This window comes from Antennarius striatus, chromosome 6 (genome assembly GCF_040054535.1).
Source record: "Antennarius striatus isolate MH-2024 chromosome 6, ASM4005453v1, whole genome shotgun sequence".
Taxonomy (NCBI): Eukaryota; Metazoa; Chordata; class Actinopteri; order Lophiiformes; family Antennariidae; genus Antennarius; species Antennarius striatus.
This window is the reverse complement of record NC_090781.1, coordinates 6434840-6454618: the sequence shown is the minus strand read 5'-3', so window position 1 is coordinate 6454618 and position 19779 is coordinate 6434840. Positions and strand designations below refer to the sequence as shown.

Sequence of the window (19779 nt, the reverse complement as noted above, 5' to 3'; positions counted from 1 at the left end):
GCGTGCGTGTGTGTGTGTGTGTGTGTGTGTGTGTGTGTGTGTGTGTGTGTGTGTGTGTGTGTGTGTGTGTGTGTGTGTGTGTGTGTTTACTGCATATTTCACTTTCTTGATTAAATGGCAGTGCCCAAGACTGTATACAAAACTGTACATACTTCCCATGCCCCCAGGTTAGGGCACACAAATAAGAAACAAAGAAGCAGGGGTGGGAGAGAAGGAAATAAAGAAGGAAGCAAAAACAAATGACAGTAAGAAAGACAAGTGAAAAAGACTTGTCGTGGCAGTGAAGCTGTAAAAACATGGAATAATTTTACACGCTAGAGAGAACAAGCAGGTAGTGGAGACAAGAGAGGAAGAGGAGAGAATGCATGAGATTGAATGAGATTGTGAGTGATGTGAGATATTAATACAGAATGAACAGAAAACCTGTCCACAGATCTCAACTTGTGTTGAAGAAGCAGTGGGCAGGATAGCTACTGTTCTTCCAAAAAATCTGTGAGCAAAGCCCACCGGTGACACAAATACACACAAGTCTTTGTTTTAAATAGTGACGGATTTTGAAACCTTCAAGGAGAATTATGACTATATGTTTCACTCTGACAATTTTACCTTTCCATCACTGAGTCACTGTATATCTGAAGCTCTGTTTATCCATTCTCAAGGAGGTATTCTTATAATGATCAATGTCATTAAGGAAGACCTGCAGAGCCCCATTTCTGTCTCAAAGCAGAGGAGGTTCAAATGCGTGAATAAAGGTGTTCCCTGCTGACTGAAGACTCATCTGTTCCCTGTCTTTTCTATCCTTCTCTTTATGTTACTTTGTCTGCTCTCTCCCACAAAAAAAAGAACATCTTTCACTATAATGTATTCCCACTCTCAGTCTTCCTCATAAAGACTTCAGTCAACACCTTTCCTTAGCCCCTGGTGCAGATGAATAAGTACTGGAGTCTGGAGAAAATTAAACATTAACGGTGTGTCTCTTTTACACATCATTCTTCATAAAAATCTTCTCTTTTCGTTCCCCTCCCTGCCTTTGCTACCACTTGGTTTCTGAAAACCAAAACTACTCAGCTTTTCCAGAAAAGAGAGAGAGAGAGAGAGAGAGAGAGAGAGAGAGAGAGAGAGAGAGAGAGAGAGATGAGAGAGAGAGAGAAGAGAGAGAGAGAGAGAGAGAGAGAGAGAGAGAGAGAGAGATGAGAGAGAGAGAGAGTAGAGAGAGAGAGAGAGAGAGAGAGAGAGAGAGAGAGAGAGAGAGAGAGAGAACCACAGAAAAAGAAATACTCAAGGCTAAGAAACATTTTGTCGACAAGCATATTTACATAGCCCTCCTAAATCGGAGCTGGCCTGTCATGTTTGCTGCTCATAACCTGCTGCTCATAATCCTGCCTGCATCCTCTTCAGAGCCATAAACCAGAAAAGCAAAATTCGAGGAGAGAGAGAGGAGAGAGGAGAGGAGGAGAGGAGAGGAGAGGAGAGGAGAGGAGAGGAGAGAGAGAGGAGTTGGATTGGGGGTCTTCAATTTGGCCAGCTCTGGTCTCTGTCATCATGCTCCAGACCTGGCCTCTCTTAGTAGCTACAGCAGGTTTCACAAACACAAAAACACATGCAGACACACATACAACTGTAAATGTGGTACTGGTCTCAATGTCTCTCCAGTTCATAAGGCAGATTGCCCAGTGCCCTGCTACAGCCTGCAGGGTGTGTGTGTGTGTGTGTGTGTGTGTGTGTGTGTGTGTGTGTGTGTGTGTGTGTGTGTGTGTGTGTGTGTGTGTGTGTGTGTGTCTGTGTCTGTGTGTGAGTGTGTGAATACTCCTTAAACAACTCAACTAAATGGTTAAACAGATTATAGAGCACACTAAGTGGATTGTCACAGCTCTCTATCGCTCACTAAGGGTGTCTCTCCTGTGATTATAGTGGCCAGATTTTCTCTCTCTCTCTCTCTCTTCTCTCTCTCTCTCTCCTCTCTCTCTCTCTCTCTCTCTCTCTCTCTCTCTCTCTCTCTCTCTCTCTCTCTCTCTCTCTCTCTCTCTCTCTCTCTCTCTCTCTCTCTCTCTCTCTCTCTCTCTCTCTCTCTCTCTCTCTCTCTCTCTCTCTCTCTCTCTCTCTCTCACAACACACACACACACACACACACACACACACACACAGACACACACACAGACACACACACAGACACACACACACACAGGCAGCATTTCTTACAGTAACTTAACGCAAAAAAGATTTGCAGTTCTTTGCAGGTACCTTTAAGTTTTTCTTATACCTTATCATTAAATGCTGAAATATTTTATGAAGAATTGATTTTTATATTCCACTTTTTGTAAACAGTGGGATGTAAAAATAAAGTGGCCCCCTTTCGGGACTCTGCTGACTGCTGTTAACCCCTCTGAGACGGGAATCAGCCTTCAGCATATTGTGTCACATTCTGTGTTCAGCTGACATACTGTCAAATATATTCATCTTTATAATATTCTTTATATACTATCGGGAACACGTGGAAATTCTCACTGCCTTATGCCATATTGTTTGCATGATTACCTCTGGAAGATACGCCGTGATTGGTTGGGCGCCGTGATTGACAGGTAGTGGGTGGAGTTAAACAGCGTGACAGCGTGAGGTCTTTAAGTGTGCTTATTCAGATGTATAGGTGAGAAGATCCCACTTTGGATGAATCACAATAACCTGACATGGATTTACTGTATATGTGTTGTGTATGTAGCTACAAAACTTTCACCTCAAAGGACGTTGCTTGACTTTTGAGTTGATCTGTTGAATTTAGATTACACTACTGTAGTTGATAAAAACTGTTTGGTCCATGCTTAGAGGTATCAAAAGGGATTCATTAAGATTATGGCAGTTTTTTATAATCATCACACTCATTGCTTTTTGTTTGCCCTAAACTCAGATTTGGACAAATGTCATAGAGCCAGGAGGCGGGACATGACAGAGCTTTCACCTTCCTTCCTCTAAATCTGGTGGAGATACAGTCGATACCACCACGCTGTTTTTATCCAATCAGATTATCTGTGAACATAAAAAAAACCTAATGACTACATACTGCCATGAGCCAAGAAATCGCAGCACTTTGTGTGCGTGCGTGTGTGTGTGTGTGTGTGTGTGTGTGTGTGTGTGTGTGTGTGTCCACCCCTTGCAAAAAGGTAGCAGCCAAATTTCAACCACCCTCATCCAAACTACACACACTTATACTTACAGACACACAAGCACACCTACTTTTCTTCAGCTTCACCCATGTCTATTCTCGCTCCTAGCCACAAGGCTACCCCCTTGACGCACACACAAATAATACACACACTTACAGCTCATTGATTTAAGTCAATGTGAGTGTATCCTAACCTTCCAAGGACGGTGTTTGAAGTCTGTCTTACCTCCCCAGACTCACTCCCAAAGCCAGACACAGCCTAGAGTCCTGCAAGACCGAAAACAAACACATATGTGTACACACGCACACACACACACACAAAGGAGCAGCCAGTGGTCCCATCTCCACCACCCATACACACACACTCCCAGTAGGCTGATGGGATGCTGCAGGCAGGAGCTACTTACGTGCAAACACACGCACAAACACACTTACTTTCTCTGTGTATTACCAACACTAATGAGCTGATAGATGTTCAACACAGGCAAAGAAGCAGACAATCATTTCCTCAGAGTGAAGCAAGGAAGGAGAGAAAATCAACAGCAATGAGTGTGATTGTGTGTGTGCTTGTGTCTGGGGTCTTGTTTTATTTTCTCTCTGCCTCGCAGCCTTTAGGCTTCCAGAGGTTAAGGCTGAGCAATGTGGAGGAAAGCTAGCCAAACTGAGGCCTGCGGGTCCTGACAATAGCCGTTTGGTGAAGCTGGGTTCTGTTTAGCTTGTCTGGGAAAAAAGATAATAATGAGAGGAATTACTAAATAATCATACTCACAAACTGATGGGAATGAACAGGTTGATGGGAATGCTCTCTTGACAAATGTCAGAAAAATCATACTAAAATTAAATACTTCAACAAAACAAGCCTCGGACTTTTGAAACGTGGTGTTTATGGACGCAAAAAATGGTTGCAGTTACAGTCCTGCCACTCTGCAGTAGAAAGAATTTTCTAAATGATTTGTTCGTAGATAAAGACATCAAAAAGACTTTAATGAGAAGGCAGGCAGTCATTTGATTTCTTTAACCTTAAGCTCATTAGACCAACTCAGATTTTACATGCACCGGGAAACGATGGCTCTCTGCTACCATGAAAGGTCTCCAGGTTGCCATCTGTGCCTCCGGTGCTCATCCTCTTCCCCATTTCAGACTAAATGACATTAAATTGAGTCGGAAGTACCACTGCTCATCCCATGACCTGGCACAGACAAGGAGTTCAACCTAATTGGGCAGACCTGTCTGATTGAGGATGTGGATTAAGGAAGCCAACCAATGCTCTTCCACTATGATGGTGATGGGTTATGAAGGAAGGCTAAAAAAAAAAAAAGGTCAACACTGCACAAAGAAATCAGATGAAGGCGGCTCTTTAAAAGACACCAATTCTTTGACAAAGGAGTCAGGTTGGAGGAGGGTATGGAGAGAAAAGAAGGAGAGTAATGTGTACCGGTGACTGTGAGTACATTAACTGTACTCTATGCATACTGTAACCAAAAGTCCTTCAAGTCTGATCAAAGCCTGAACCTACACTGGATTTATTTAATGATGCAGGGACGTTTAAGAACAGAATTTTTTTTTTTAAACCTGTCAACCTTTTTCTTTTTTATGTGGAAACAGCCATCTGTTAGGTGTAGTTTCTACATTTCTGCTCATTAATTACAGGTTGGAATTGGTTCAGAACATCAGGTGAGGAGTACAGTTACATCCAGACTAAGCTGTTGTCATTTCTCTGCCTGGGAGCAGATGTGTGTCTGCCAGCAAAGTATATTTGTCCTTCTGAGGAATGCAATAACCAACCACATCTATTAATTATAACCTGACCTACCTCAGACCACAAGGAGTGACTGTAAAAAGGTTGTAAAAAATAAAAACAAAAATAAAGACAGGCAGTATTTGTGTATATTTTATGAGAAAAAGATGCGAACTGTGCACTGATGTATTGCTAACGGTGTTAAACAGGTTAATATCAGATGGCATTGATGAGCATTTGTATGGGAACAACTGCTCTTCAACACTTATTGCTGAAGAGAAACACACGCACAGGACTGCTTAGACTGTTGGATTATCGGATTATCTCTGTGTTTAGGAGTCAAGAGGATTAGAAAAAATAAAATGACCTACTGATCCTGTAAATGAAACTGGGTAAATGCACATTAGCACATACATACACATATGCATATGCACACACACACACACACACACACACACACACACACACAGACACACACACACACACACACACACACACACACACACACACACACACACACACACACACACACACACACACACACACACACACACACACCACTTACCCTTTGCCACTGGTGAAAGGCAACAAGATCTCTTAACAACTGCTCGTCTTTTTCAATAAATTTTGCATGAAAACATGCCGCTGGAGCACCAAGTTGCCTGCTGTCATACTAGAGGAGTGTTAAATGTTTAATGATGACAACACACACACACACACACACACACACACACGCACACACACGCACACACACACAGTCAGTGTCAGGGTGCCGCTCTGAGGGGGCCCTCTTTCATCCTGACAGACACTATGAAGCTGCCGAGCCTCTTCTTCACCCCGCCCTGCCATCAACATCACACCGCTTTACTCCTCTCCTACCACCCGGCAAGGAAACCTGGATGTAAATGTTAAAGAGTGCAAGCGTATGCATGAATGTTTGTGTGTAAGAGGTAAAGATGGGGGCTTGCTGAATATCCTACCCCCATTAAGAGAAAAATGAACAAGAATGGAAGCGACAGGGGGAAAGAAATGGCTTGTCAGGGATAGGTTTTACTGTAAAAAGTTATGTTTTACATATTCCTGAAATGTCTCACTGCTTTTGCGTTTCTTCTACTTAAAGCGGACTTGTTAGGAGTCTCGGCTATGTTTGGAGACTTTTGGGAATAACAGGATCATCTGTATCAGGTAGCTTTTGGACATCAATAACACCACGTCAGGGTCAACACATACGGAGTCAAGTCAACAAGACCAACAGTTTGAAATACAGTCAACCCTTGGTTTTCGAACATAATGTGTTCCAGAAGGCTGTTCGAAAAGCAAGTTGTTCCAAATCCGAAACCATTTTTCCCATTATAATTAATGTAAATAATTTTTATCCGTTCCAAGTCTAAAAAACAACTTTTTCTAAGTTGTTTTTTTTTACTATTTTACACCATAAACTGCACTGTATACTTTTTACCATAAATAAAAAAGGGTAGAAATAGACACTGTGTTTTATTTTAATAAAAGATATCCTATCGAACTTTGAACACGAATGCGCTACGGAGGAAAGCATCCTGGGCATTCGAGTTCGCTCGGCTCCCGAGTGAGTCGCGTTCAGGTACACTCGGCTTCTTTCGGTTTGGTCGAGAGCCGAATTTTGGTCAAGTTCAAAGACGTAAAATTCTCGGATTTTCTTGTCGAAAACCGATTTGGTCGAGAACAGAAGCATTCGAAAACCGAGGTTTGACTGTACAAGAAAGCAATAAGTGAAAACGAATGCACAAACCAGCAAACTAGCTATGTATGTTAGCACACACACCGCATAGAGAAGCTAAAGCGGGGGTCAGATAAAGAAAGAGATCATATCGATGCTGAAGGATATTGAAGACTTAATAAGAAAATAGATATAGTTCGTTGGTCTTACATTTCACTGATAGCTTTATTTGTTTTTCTGATAACGATCTAAGAAAGGCAATATGTAATAGCTTTGAATAAACAGAGCACTTGTCCTTTAAAAGAAAATCTTCATTCAAATGGAGAATTCTTTGATGACCAATAACATCGCCATAAGAACAAAACACTGAAGCTTAATATATGGAAAGTATATAAAAGCTTTTTACAAGGATCGAGTGTGTTCTTGGTTTTAAAGTCAATACTGAAAATAAATAAATGCTTGACACAAAATTCTACTCATTCACATGATTTCCTCAGTTATTTATATACAGTATATATATATATATACACACTGTATATACAGTATATCGTGTGTGAAAATTGCCTATCAGTTAAGATTCACAGAAAAATATACTTTTTCTTGATGTTGAGCTTACAAAGTTTCTCAAGAAAAACTTTGGTGTTGTGACAGCAACGAACAAATTTTTAAAAATTTCTTCAATGTCCTGCAATCTTTTTCATCCCGGTTTTTGCTAATGTTTCATCATCTAATTTAACTGATTAAACAACAACAGACGGATAAATAAGGATCACCATCAGTGAGGGTCGATCTCAGACTGTCCTCTAAACCTGTTTCAGTGTGTACCTGTGTGTTTTATGAACTGTGGAAGACAAAAGCTTGCAAGTGTTGTTTGTTCACATTTCCTCCTTTGATAAGGAGTGCTCGCTTCTTTTTTTTGGTATGATCCAATCAGAGATGCATGTGATCTTGTTATAGGTGCTGTTTTATTGCAGGTGGGCCCAGAGGGTGAAAAGTGGAGCCAAAGACACAAGACATGAACAGTGGAAAAAATACTTGCAAACATTTCTCTACAAACTGGAATTATGCAGCACTCCTACCAAGCAACTATTCATACATCTCCATGACATCTTCTCTTACAAGAGGGAATTCTGTCATATTACAAGGCCACTGCATCCTAGTGCTTGACTGCAAGGGGAAATAGAGGAAGAAAGGTATGATGGATTGATGGATGGAAGCGTGAGGTGATGGATAGTTAGTTGGCGTGGATGAGACTGACCTCAATATTTAAGTCTGTATTATAAGGACTAAAATGTTTTGTAGTCCTGTGGCGCCTGCAGTTTGGATTGAGCTGGGCCGACCCAACACTTATTTGGTGTGTTTATGTTCACCTGCATATGAGTGAATGTTGAGGTAAGATCAATCTTCACTCACCCCTTTTTGTCTGCCTTGTCTTTACTCTTGTCCTTGTCCCTGTCTTTCCCTCTGTCCTTCTCCTTTGCTCTCTCCTTCTCACGGTCACGACCCTTGCGCCGGCTCCGATCCCGTTCTCTGCTGCTGCTCCTCCTGTGACTGTGGCTCCTTTTGTGAATGCGATTCTTCCTCCGGTTACGGCTGCCACTTCTACTATGAGACCGCCGGTGTCGAGAATGAGACCTGAAATAGAAAAGCAGTAACAAGACATATTTAGGGACACATATCCAGCAGATGGTACAACAAATTCAGTATTTATTGTCCTTTCTCACAGAAAGTAAAGTAAGATGTGAGCTGACTTACCAAAAAGAAAAGTCACCTCCGATTTTTTTTTTGTGTGTGCATCATTCACCATCAACATCGTAAGTTATATCCCCTTTCTGCCTTGTCTGCCTCTATTTTACTTTAACGGGTCCATATTTGCCAGCATACCTAATAATCACTCCCATTAAATGCGACTGAGAATGTTTCATTTAGCTGTCATGTGTACACGTGTGTGGCAAAAGTGATAGGAAACAGAAATGGGACTACTTGGAGCAAGGAAAAGATTTCCCACAGTGGGAAAAAACTTTGAGATGTGTGGCAGTAAAGACACCATGAAAACCTAAAAGGTTTAAAGTTTCTTGAAAAGAATCGGTCAATTCCAATGTTCTGTAAAACAGAATTATAGACATACATTTTATGGCTATTTAAGTTTTCAGGAAATAAACAATTTTACTAATTATTGTTCATTTAAATTGGTATAATGTTACATGAAGTCAAACTGTTTCCAAAGACCAACTTAAATAAATTATATGAGAGTTAACACAATACAAGACCAACTTCAGGGAGATGGTGACTTTATAATTACCCAGCAATCATATCATATTTGTGTCACCAAACAAACTGATTTGAAAAAAAAACACAAGTACTGACATTGTCTGTAGTCGACAAAGTCGTCCTTCCATGGAAAAGACCTAATAATACAGTCACACACACACATACACACACACACACAGTAGACTAAAGAAATGGAGCCAATTAGAGACGGGCTCAGACGAAGGTCTGTGCTCAGTATTGATCCTGACACTAGCCCTCTGGTCTAAAAAAGATTTACAGCAGATTTACTCCCGTTAGTTATGACACACACACACACACACACACACAACTGAGTGTGTGTGTGTGTGTGTGTGTGTGTGTGTGTGTGTGTGTGTGTGTGTGTGTGTGTGTGTGTGTGTGTGTGTGTGTGTGTGTGTGTGTTTATCAATGACTATATCTGTTTTAATACAAAACGAAATGTTGCAGCATATTCTATGAGAGAGAGAGAGAGTGTGTGTGTGTGTGTGTGTGTGTGTGTGTGTGTGTGTGTGTGTGTGTGTGTGTGTGTGTGTGTGTGTGTGTGTGTGTGTGTGTGTGCGTGTGTGTGTGCGTGTACATGGGGGGTAAAGACTATGATTTGAAACCCCAGTAGAAATCAGGAGCTGAGTTTCCGTTATTTTCTGTCATTTATCATTTTATTGATTTGTCTATAAAAACAGTCAAACCTGCTGTCCACGAGCTTTATTGCTTTCCCCCCTTTTATTAGTTTGCAGTTTGGGACATCCAGGGCTGTCCCTCTGCTGACAGAAAACTAATCATTTTCTTCAGACACCTGTCACCATCCAAACAGACAACACTCTGACAACTGTTGCAATCAATTAGACAGGGGTGGTCCTGATCACTGCAGAGATGTGGCACCAGCAGAGGTCTTGAGAAGTGAATCTATTTGGGGAGAAGATTAGCTCAAGTTTCCTAGATGTGAATTAACGTGTCCTCTGTATGCCAGTAAAAATAAATCAACGTGGACATATCTGTGCCAGTTCAGAAAATTACTTTGATTATGACCTCATTTATTTTCAAATCAGCACATAAAGTGTAGGCTTGTCCTTATAATTTAACAATTGATTTTCTTATGACTAAACCTTACACAACAAATGTCGATTTCAGTTTTCAGTCTTATCTGGAAAAAAAAAAATTCACTAGTACCTGTACAGTATATTCAGCTGATTTTCAATGTCAGTCTTCAATAATTTCTCACAATTCTGCAGACCAGTTACAAAATATTGTCATTATTATTGGATATGACATGACATTAGATAAGTTCTGTAAAGAAAATATTTGGAAATGTTGCTTGGAAAATGGAAAAAAAATTCTATTTAGCACAAATTCCCATGCTATTTTTCTTTCAATTGACAAATTCATTGATGTTGCATCTCTATTCCAAACCAGTAAGTTTTACTTCAGCGATCAATCAATTAGTAACACGGTTTTGGATTAATGTTTTGTCAGCTACATGACTGACTAATTGACTGGTAACTTCAACACCAGTTACAACAACACAAGATTTATTTGAGCAGATGTAGAACAGATACCCGAGCAGACACCCTGGAGTGAATATCAAACATCATGATTATGAAACATGGAGGAGGTGAAAGCAGTCATCAGTCACAGGACATCTGATTTAGTATGTTTGATATTGTGTTTACTGGACAAGTGAAGCCAGGGAATCACAGCTAAAAGGGGAAAGAAAACAAAAAAATTGGCGTTTTAGGGGGTTGAAGCCTTCAAATGAGATAATCCATCAATGGCCCGAACGGCCCTTGGATTTTGTGAATCCATGTGTTGACAATGTCTGTGTATATTTGTAATCAACCGTACATGAGAGGGAATACAAAAGAGATGCAGTGTTCCAATCGTAAGTCCTATATTTTCAGCCAAGCAAATTGTGGCCAGAAGCAGCAGATGCAATAAACAGAATTTCCCTTTCTGTTCCTGTCTCAATCTCCTTTCCTTTTACTTTCTCTGACGGCAAAGGGAAAAAAAAAACAGTCCACTTCTGGGGTGTGCAGCAAATTAAATTTACTGTAGTTAATAGAGTGAGCCTATGCTGCTAAATGTCAATTTCCTGACCAAGTCCTTTCCCTTGGAGAATGATTAGCTAATTTGAAGCTGGGAATAAATAAGCTAATGCGGGACACTGTGACACACACACAGATAAACGGACACAGTTGGACCTCATACCAGGCTCTTCCCCTGCTTTACATTTTATTGCCCTTATTATCTTCATGGAAAATGGGTCTCCCTATGACCTAAACATATTTTCATTTGTAATAAAGGCCCTTGCTGGTCAACCCACGTACAAACCCCCCAACCGCACACACAAACAGGCTGCTCCCTCACAGACAACTTCCTCCATTCCTCCGTGGTCTTGCCGTCCAATCCATTAAATCGTAGCTCCGCAATTGGTTGGGACCATTTTCCAGGAGAATTATCAATAGAGTAATTATGCTGCATGTTGGGAGCTCGGCTGAAGCTTATCGCTGCTGACCCCCCGTACACCAGGATATGATCCCTCGCCACAGCCCATTGGGGTAATTATGTGGTCGGGTGTGAAGCTGGATGGTGTGTTACTCTTATCAGTCTGTATTCTATTTCTGTTTTCATTGAAAATTGGACATTAATAGAAGCTACGTGATACCACTAGTGTCAGATACAGGTGAACGTCTCCGATGGAATCCAAACTCAATTAAATAACTAGAACCAAGGCAGTCACAGATTGCAACATCCCGCGACACCCCTGGATTCAAAATTTTACCCAGACCTACTTGCATAGGTCGAAGATCAAAGCTAGTGCTCTGACACACATTCATAGACCAAAGCACTAGCTTAGATTTATGGTCTTACACTGGCCTTCTCCCTCGTCTTTCTATCCTATGTACAAGAATTAAAATCTGACCTTGACCAAGTTTTCTCAAGGTCATCATCTCATTTTCTGCCCGAGTAATGTGCTTTTTGTTTCATCTTTCTATCTGAAACGGTTGCGAAGATATTTGATGGACTAACGAACGGACAAACAGACGAACACACGAACGCTAACAATTACAATACATCACCGCTTTGAAGCAGAATGTAATTATTCATACTACATGGTGTAGGGAATGGGACCCATAAGTGGATGCAACAAACTGTAACAGTTATTTTGTGTACTTGTACTCGGTATTTCCTTAAATCAGTCATTTTAATTTGGCTTCAATATCTTTTTTAGCAAGCACTGTACTTTACAACATTTCAAGCTACATCCATGATAGAGTCAAAAGTTGTTTGAACTCAAATCGGCTCTGACTGTGAGAAAGGAACCAGAATTAGCCTAATCACCAGGTCTAGCAGAGCTTCACATTCAGAGGAGTCAGCGCACTGCAAAACACGCATGTTGAAGGTGTGTTTAGTGACCAAGTGTTTGCAATGTGAGCGATAGGGATCTAAAAGTATCAATGAGTGAAACAAGAAGAATGTACTGCATCTAGAGGTGAACCATCTTCAGGTTATAGTTCACATTATTGTAGTTCAGAATAATTATACAAAGAGACAAGCACATTAATCAGTCACTAATTTTATACACCACCTGGTGAGAGTGTAATATCAAACACACCAAAGACCCTATATGAAAAACAACTGAATGTTGGCTCTGGCTGAATACCAAATGCTAAAATACTCAGTGTAACAGTAAACTGTAGATTTGCCACGCTACTGTGAGAACTTTGTGGGGAATTTTCGGCTAAAAATTTTAGAAAAGTTTTTGACAGTCAAAAAGAGTCAGAGGTACTGACTGGATTGGGAATGGTCAAGGAAAGGAATTGAACCAACCTGTAGAATGTGAAATTTTTCACCGCAATGTAAGGCTCAAAGACCACAGTTCAGCACACCATTAGATGACAGGAAGTACAGACATGGACATGATCAATGGTGAATTCCATTTGTACATTTGTGTCCTGTGCAGGGTTGTAGCTGCTGTTTGCTCAACTTTGGTGTTTATTTTGTTGTTTAAGTGGCAGTAATGTAATTCACAAGAAGTGTTTGGAAGAAGTCTTAGTAAGCGATATGCGCAAGTGCCTACATAAATGGATTTTGTTGATTTGGACATTAGCGATTGCAGCACAACATTGATGCAAAAAAGTCTGGTGGCAAGACTGAAAATGAACTTTAACAGAGAGTTACGGTGAAATGGCTCCAAACCAAAGCATGATATTTCAAATTCAGTCCTATTTCTCAGCAAATTTGATAAATGCTTTGGGGTTTTTTTTAAGTAACAATATTTGTACATTTAATCTTGTACAACGTAATTCTAGTATAGCTTCTAACTAGCGGGAACCTGTGGAAAATGCACGATAAAACAATAATGGCAGACTGTATGGTATTATAAACCAAGCGCACCTAACGTAGTCAAAAATCAACATGGTGACCTTAGAACTTTGTGTTGGCAAATCATGGATTGCGCTGGGCGGGCATTGCGAAGCTGTAGATGAATGTTAGAAGGCTAACTGGAGAAAGAAGGCTAACTAACGGTGAGATTGGGAAAGAAGCTAATGTTAAAGGAAAAGGCACCTGTCAAAAGAGCAAGTGGAAAAGGATTTTTAGAGAATTGATAGTTTTGTTAGCTGACTACATGAACGGAACTGTATGTAGTTACTTAAAGACCGTTTGTCAGATGCCCGAGGAGCATTTTGGGTACTAAATCGATTGTCCCATTCCAAACGCAAACCATAGCTGGACAGACTGTTCGTGCTAGCCAGCTAGTTTCACTCAGAATTTGTTGCAGTTTTGTTTGGACTCTTTGTTCAAAAACATGAAAATTGTTGGAACAATTATGACACTCTAAAATTATGTTAACTGGGAAGTCCATTTATGGTTATTTCTTCTCCTAAAATAGCAGATGCCTTACGCCATATTGCTCACGTGATTCCTTCTGGCAGATGCGCTGTGATTGGTTGGGCGCCACAGTTGGTTGGGCGCATGATTGACAGGTAGTGACTTTTCAAGTGAGCTTATTCAGATATATAGGTGGGGATTCTGCAGACAGCACAAGAATCTATACTCACAGAACAATTTGACCAATTTGATTAAGAGTTATTGGCGATCACTTTGACCTTTCCCAATCACCATCCTCTGTGGAAAAACAATGTGTGAATGCAATACAGTACATTATGTGCCAGAAAACACCAGCAAAAATGTTGGGAGAGGTCCTCAGTAGTTCTCTCAGTGGCATCTTTTTCCATTAGGCCAAACTGAGGCAGAACAATGATTAATGATTGTGTAACTTTAAAACCTCTTATTTCAGTCTACACTGGTGATGGTGACGCCTGTCTGACCAAAGGTTGTCTTAACAGCCACACAGAAAAAGACCCTGACATTGTGTTAAAAATTACCATTCAGGATTCCGCCTTATATTTTTACCAATTGACAAAGATGTAACAAAATTATTTAAACAGCTACAATATTTCTTAAGCTAATCATATTCTGTCCTTCTGCCCTAAGGTAATCTCACTAAGGTTAAACTATGGACTAAAACCCATTTTATCCTATTTTTCAGAGTGAAAAACGGGAGAAAATGTACGAAAATCTAGTGGAAGAGACTAGTCATGCTGATGGACTCATCTGAAAACCACTAATTCCTGATATTATTAAAATTAAAACCAAAACACGAAGAAAAAAATTTATTACATAACATTCTATAGATTAAAATGAGATGTGGCCATCTATAATTTATTGAAAATTATACATGCAAACCTGGTCATGCAACAGGTAAAATCAAAATATAATTGAGAATTAGAGCAGGTATTTTTTTATTTTGCAGTTTTTCAAATTGCTGCAGTAGCATTTTAAACCTTAAAATTTGTTTGAGTCTTTGGTATTTATTCCTTCCATCTTCAACGTATTTTAGAAGACAGTCTTAACTGAACCCGCCCTGACGGTGGTTACAGATATATGTAACTGTAAATCTTTGGATTTGATTGCTTTGCAAACACACACACACACACACACACACACACACACACACACACACACAAACAAACACACACACAACCACAAAAAGGTTGCCAGCAGACTTTTCCAAGGAATAGACAGATTGAAAAAGAAACAGGCCCATTGAAAGTGAGAAGATCCATATTTGAAGAACTTCATTAATGCGTTGCTCCCCACCGAGTTTTTTCCAGTCACAGAGCGCACAGCAGCAGCTTCTTGTTCAAGTTAAAAGTCACTTTTCTTTTTTCTGCAATTTCAATGTGTCTAAAAGCACCTTGAGTGAGCAATGTGCATTTCCTGCTGCCAAAAGACGTGGAAAACAGCTGTTCCTGCCTGACGCTTCCCGCTGAATGGAATGCAAATATGTTAACCATCTAGAATTTATTGCTTTTGAGTGCTCTTCAAACGCAACGGCAGACAAGTTTAATTTATGATATTCCTCTAATTATGAGAGCTGTTGAAATCATTTCCCAAGCTGCTTCCTTCTTCCAAGCAGCCACATTATCTGTTCCCTCGCTTCAGAGTACACGCACGTACGCACACACAAACACACGCACAATCAGTCATCTACCATTGCACACTCATACAGGAACAAAAATATACATACACGCGCACAGACTAAATAACACACAAGGAATCTCTGAAAAATAGATGATTGCGAGCACAATTAACACAGCAAAGATGGAGAATGAAAGATTCACAGAAATGTTTTTTTCCGTCCCCCTCTGCTTCATAAAAGAATGTTTAGATTTGTCATAATCTTCAGTTTGCTTTTAATTTAGCAGTCGTCAACACAAAACGTCTCCAATGCCCTGCTATGCTGTGAAGCAGAAATGAGACCCCATGTAGGCCACCCACTCGCTACCCCCCCCCAACCATACCGACCAAAACACACAGTTACAGCCACAAGCCACAAGGTCAAGTCATTTAGCAGAGTTCAAAGGCCTTCAAAGACCCCTCAGATCTATATGAACCTACGACGGCCAGCCAATGATGAAGGAAAAGATGACTTTTTGCATCAGGATGTGTTTTCCATGTGCGTGCATCGATGTGTGTATTCACACACGGTTGTGAGTGCACTGCTGTGTTGATTACCCGGCGTCTTAATCGTCGCATATGCCCAGTGTCACTCAGTCTCCTCATCGCAATCCTAAACTTGGCCGTCTGGTGTGCCCATCACCTCTGACCTCAGTGTAGCCACAGCTCGACATGACACCCATTAGCAGCTGGAGTTGGGGGGGGGGACTGGTGGAGCCACTCAGCCCAGACACAAGGTCAACGGGAGGTCACACTCAGACTAGGTGCTAACTTGCCAACTCGCTCACAGCCACTCACGCAGTTCAAAAGCCCACTTTTTTTCCCCCTCCTTCCATCCATCAAGGCTCAGAACAATTAGTTACGTTGAGTTAGGAGAGAGTTGTTTTCGTTGTCATTGCCTTCATAAGAGGCTGGAACGAGGCAGGAGGAGAGGAAAGAGCTGATGGATAGAACAGGAAAAAGAGCAGAAGGAGGTGAGGGAGAAGGATTGCCATTTAGATGAGGGAGGACAATATGAGAAGGACAGCAGGAGGCTATGGAGTGAGAAGTAGTGATAAGATGAAAGAAAAAAAAAGGTTATAAAAGTTGTGGAGTCAAGGACAACCAGGGTAACAAAAAAAGATGGGAAAAAGAACAGAAAGAAATGATTGGGAGTTACGGAGAAGAGGGAGCAGACAGCCATGCTTCACATCAAGCTGGCTCCAATTAGCAGGTGTGCACTCAGACGCTCTCTCCCTCTCTCTCTGGTCAGGGAAGATGTATTTTTCTGCCTTTTATACTCATGTATTTATGAAGTGGTAGGAGATCTGAGGGCCCGTAGCATAACAGCCTTTTATTGTTTAAATGTGGACCGCTCTGCCCCGTGTGCCTAAGTGATTTAGGAACCTCACAACTCTGGTATAAGAAAAATCATAAATGCTGAGGCAAACCATGTGGGTGGACTGTAAAAGGCACCGAGGAACGGGCCGACAAAAAACAGACACACATTCCACTACTAAAGGGAAACTACACTTAATTAAACACCCAAGACACAACTGGAATAGTGCTCTGTAAAAAACGTAGCACTATTAGTTTCCCCTCTTCAGTGGAATAACATAAAGTTGTCTTCTGACAGAACAGAGGCTTGTCTCATAAAGAAGTTTCTAAAAATCTTTTTTATGAACTGCTGTCAAGATTGAACAAGGAGATGGAGAGAGAGAGTCGAACATAGAGAAAGAGATCAAAAAAAGGAATAGAAAGAGCAAAACTCCGTTCCTCTACAGGGGGAAAAAAGCCTCTCCCCTGTCGCTCCTCATCGTCTACATGTCCCATGTACAGATTTAGAAGTAGCTCGTAAAGAGGGCAGACTCTGTCTACTTTTGCCAATCACAACCGATGATTGTGACATGAACCCCTGAGCATGTCAACCTTTTCTGGCCGCCACTGTCTGACGAATAACAGGAATAGCTCTGCAAAGATAATTTATACATTATGGGATGTCGCTACATAGCTTTTACTATGTCTCAATTTTTTTCCCCTCTTATCTCTGCAGATGGTTGTTGATCGGTGAAGCAGCCAAGGTCAACATAATTTTTTTATTAACTACATGTATTTCATTTTCCCTTCCACGACAGCTATATGTCAAAGCTGAAAATTAAAACCACTTACATTATTTGTAGAAGTAGCAACACTCACTAATATTAAATGATTCATTTTAATATTCTATTGGATGTTGACAGCGCGATCCAAATGATGCTACATGTTGCAGTGATGGCATATATCTTCTCGCACATTTGCATTAGCACACAAGAGACGGGTTGCATACTTTGCTACCTCCTTTTTCTGACTGTAAATATCCCAGTTTACTCAGAAATCTGGCAGGTTTCCACTCCAACAAAACCAATGACTGCATTTAAATTAATTACATTTTTCCTGCCTTGATTTGGAGCCAAAATCACAACTTCCACTTCCCTGTTCTACCAGTCAGAAGCATTCTGCTCTTTGTTCAGCCAATCATACGACAGTTGGCCATGTATCTTTTGGGCAATCCATCCATCTCCACTTCCTCCTCGCATCCTCAATGATTCCAAAACTCCCAAAAGGACAGACAGAACAAAAAAAAAAGGGGAAGATAAATTTCATGCACACGTTAAGAAAGTGTTTCATTACTTTTAAAAAGATTGTCAAGGTTTTCAGTCAAGACACACATGATCCTTGTTTCATTTCTCTGCCATCCTCTCTCATTTTTCTCTTCCTTTTCAACAAATAAATTACTTAATGTGTGAGTGAAACCACATGTCTGTGTGTGTGTGTGTGTGTGTGTGTGTGTGTGTGTGTGTGTGCGTGCGTGCGTGCGTGCGTGCGTGCGTGCGTGCGTCTGTGTGTGTGTGTGTGTGTGTGTGTGTGTGTGTGTGTGTGTGTGTGTGTGTGTGTGTGTGTTTTGTGTCACACCGTTGTCCGAAGTGAACTGACAAGTGCATGCAGTGGCTCCATTAGCTGCAATTTGCTCTCAGGTTGTCCAGGAGGGCGATGAAGACGAGGGGATTTTTTTTTTTTGTCAGGACAACGCAGATGTCTCTGTTTAGGACGAGTTAAGCGAGGTGCTCACACACATAATCACGGGCCATCATTCAAATACTATCGTAACATGTGCAATGAACACGCACACACAGTTTTATATTGGAACAGGACTCAGTCTAAATAGATATAATGATTAAACATAATGAAAATATAAATTTAAGCGTACTCTTGAAACCCCATTGATAAATGTAGGCTGAAAGGTCAAACGTAAAGCTGGCCTGAATTTGACTGTGCCAGCATATGTAAAGACAAGCCACATAAGTGAACACAGATTTCCCAGAGAATCATGTGTCCATATGGTTTGAGCCAGTGTTTAACTAGAGTACAAGGTAAACACGCCTGACTGAGGTTGGTCCATGCATGCTTTTTGCATTGGTCTCTACGGACAGGCTCAAAACCTGGCCACTGAATCACAGCACATAAACATAATTCCGTCCCTTTGTGGGTGCGTGTGTTTGTGAGCGTGTCCGCGTCGCATATTTAAGAGTGAAAAGAACAGTGGACAGACGGCGACGTTTATCTGTGCATAAATCAAGAGCAGAAGCTTTTAATTAAAAAGGGGGAAATAAGCTCACATAAAATAAAACTTTGCTAATCGACTACTTGGCAAGGTGACCTCTGAGTCCAGGCGTCCTTCTAGAACCTGCTGTCCTGCTGGGGGAGTGGCACGGGGTGGGGGTGGGGGGGACAATGTGCAGGTCCAGCTATGAGCAGCAAGCGACTGGTAGTGGGCCCCCTCCTATATCCTCTCTCTCTTTGCATATCAGTCTCTCTTGCTCTCTCTTTCCGCCCAGAGCGTTATTAGACCCAGGGCTCCGCGGCGGCTCCAAACAGCTCAATGACAACACACAGAGCCTGCCAATTAGAAATAATTAGACAGTCATTTCAGTGGCAAGTCTTTATAAGTGCATATATAACGATGCAATGATGCTTATTAGCCGGCCTGAGCCGGCAAGGACCAGGGCCTCAAACGATTTGGCGCTGGAGAAAATAATTATGCCAGTGATCACAAAGCGAGCTGCACATCTCTGTACTTCACCTCCACGCGTTTCAAAAATCCACTTCATTAGCTCCCGTAATTAATCCTCCATTAATTGCAGGAAAAGCCCAGTTTACCTCCCTTCGTTTCTAATTATCATCTTATAAATAGTTATGGTTCTAATTAATGTGTTCATTAGGCAGGATATTTCTCTCAAAGCGTTGCTGGGAGCCAAAGGTCCGGCTCAGCTCTCTCTGAAGCCTAACCAGCCAGAAGGTGAGGCCATCCTGCCTGCAATTGCTTTTATTTTACTACATTCAACCTCCTAATTGGCATTTAAA

The 19779-nt window shown here is 41.1% G+C and overlaps 1 protein-coding gene across 1 annotated transcript in view; it reads right to left on the bottom strand.

Moving 5' to 3' along the window:
• rsrc1 (arginine/serine-rich coiled-coil 1) overlaps nt 1–19779 on the bottom strand; it is a 117315-nt gene that overhangs the window by 85711 nt on the left and 11825 nt on the right. The window contains exon 4 of the mRNA XM_068317225.1: nt 8005–8226. Coding sequence (XP_068173326.1) covers nt 8005–8226 — 222 coding nt within the window. The remainder of the gene's footprint in view (nt 1–8004; nt 8227–19779) is intronic.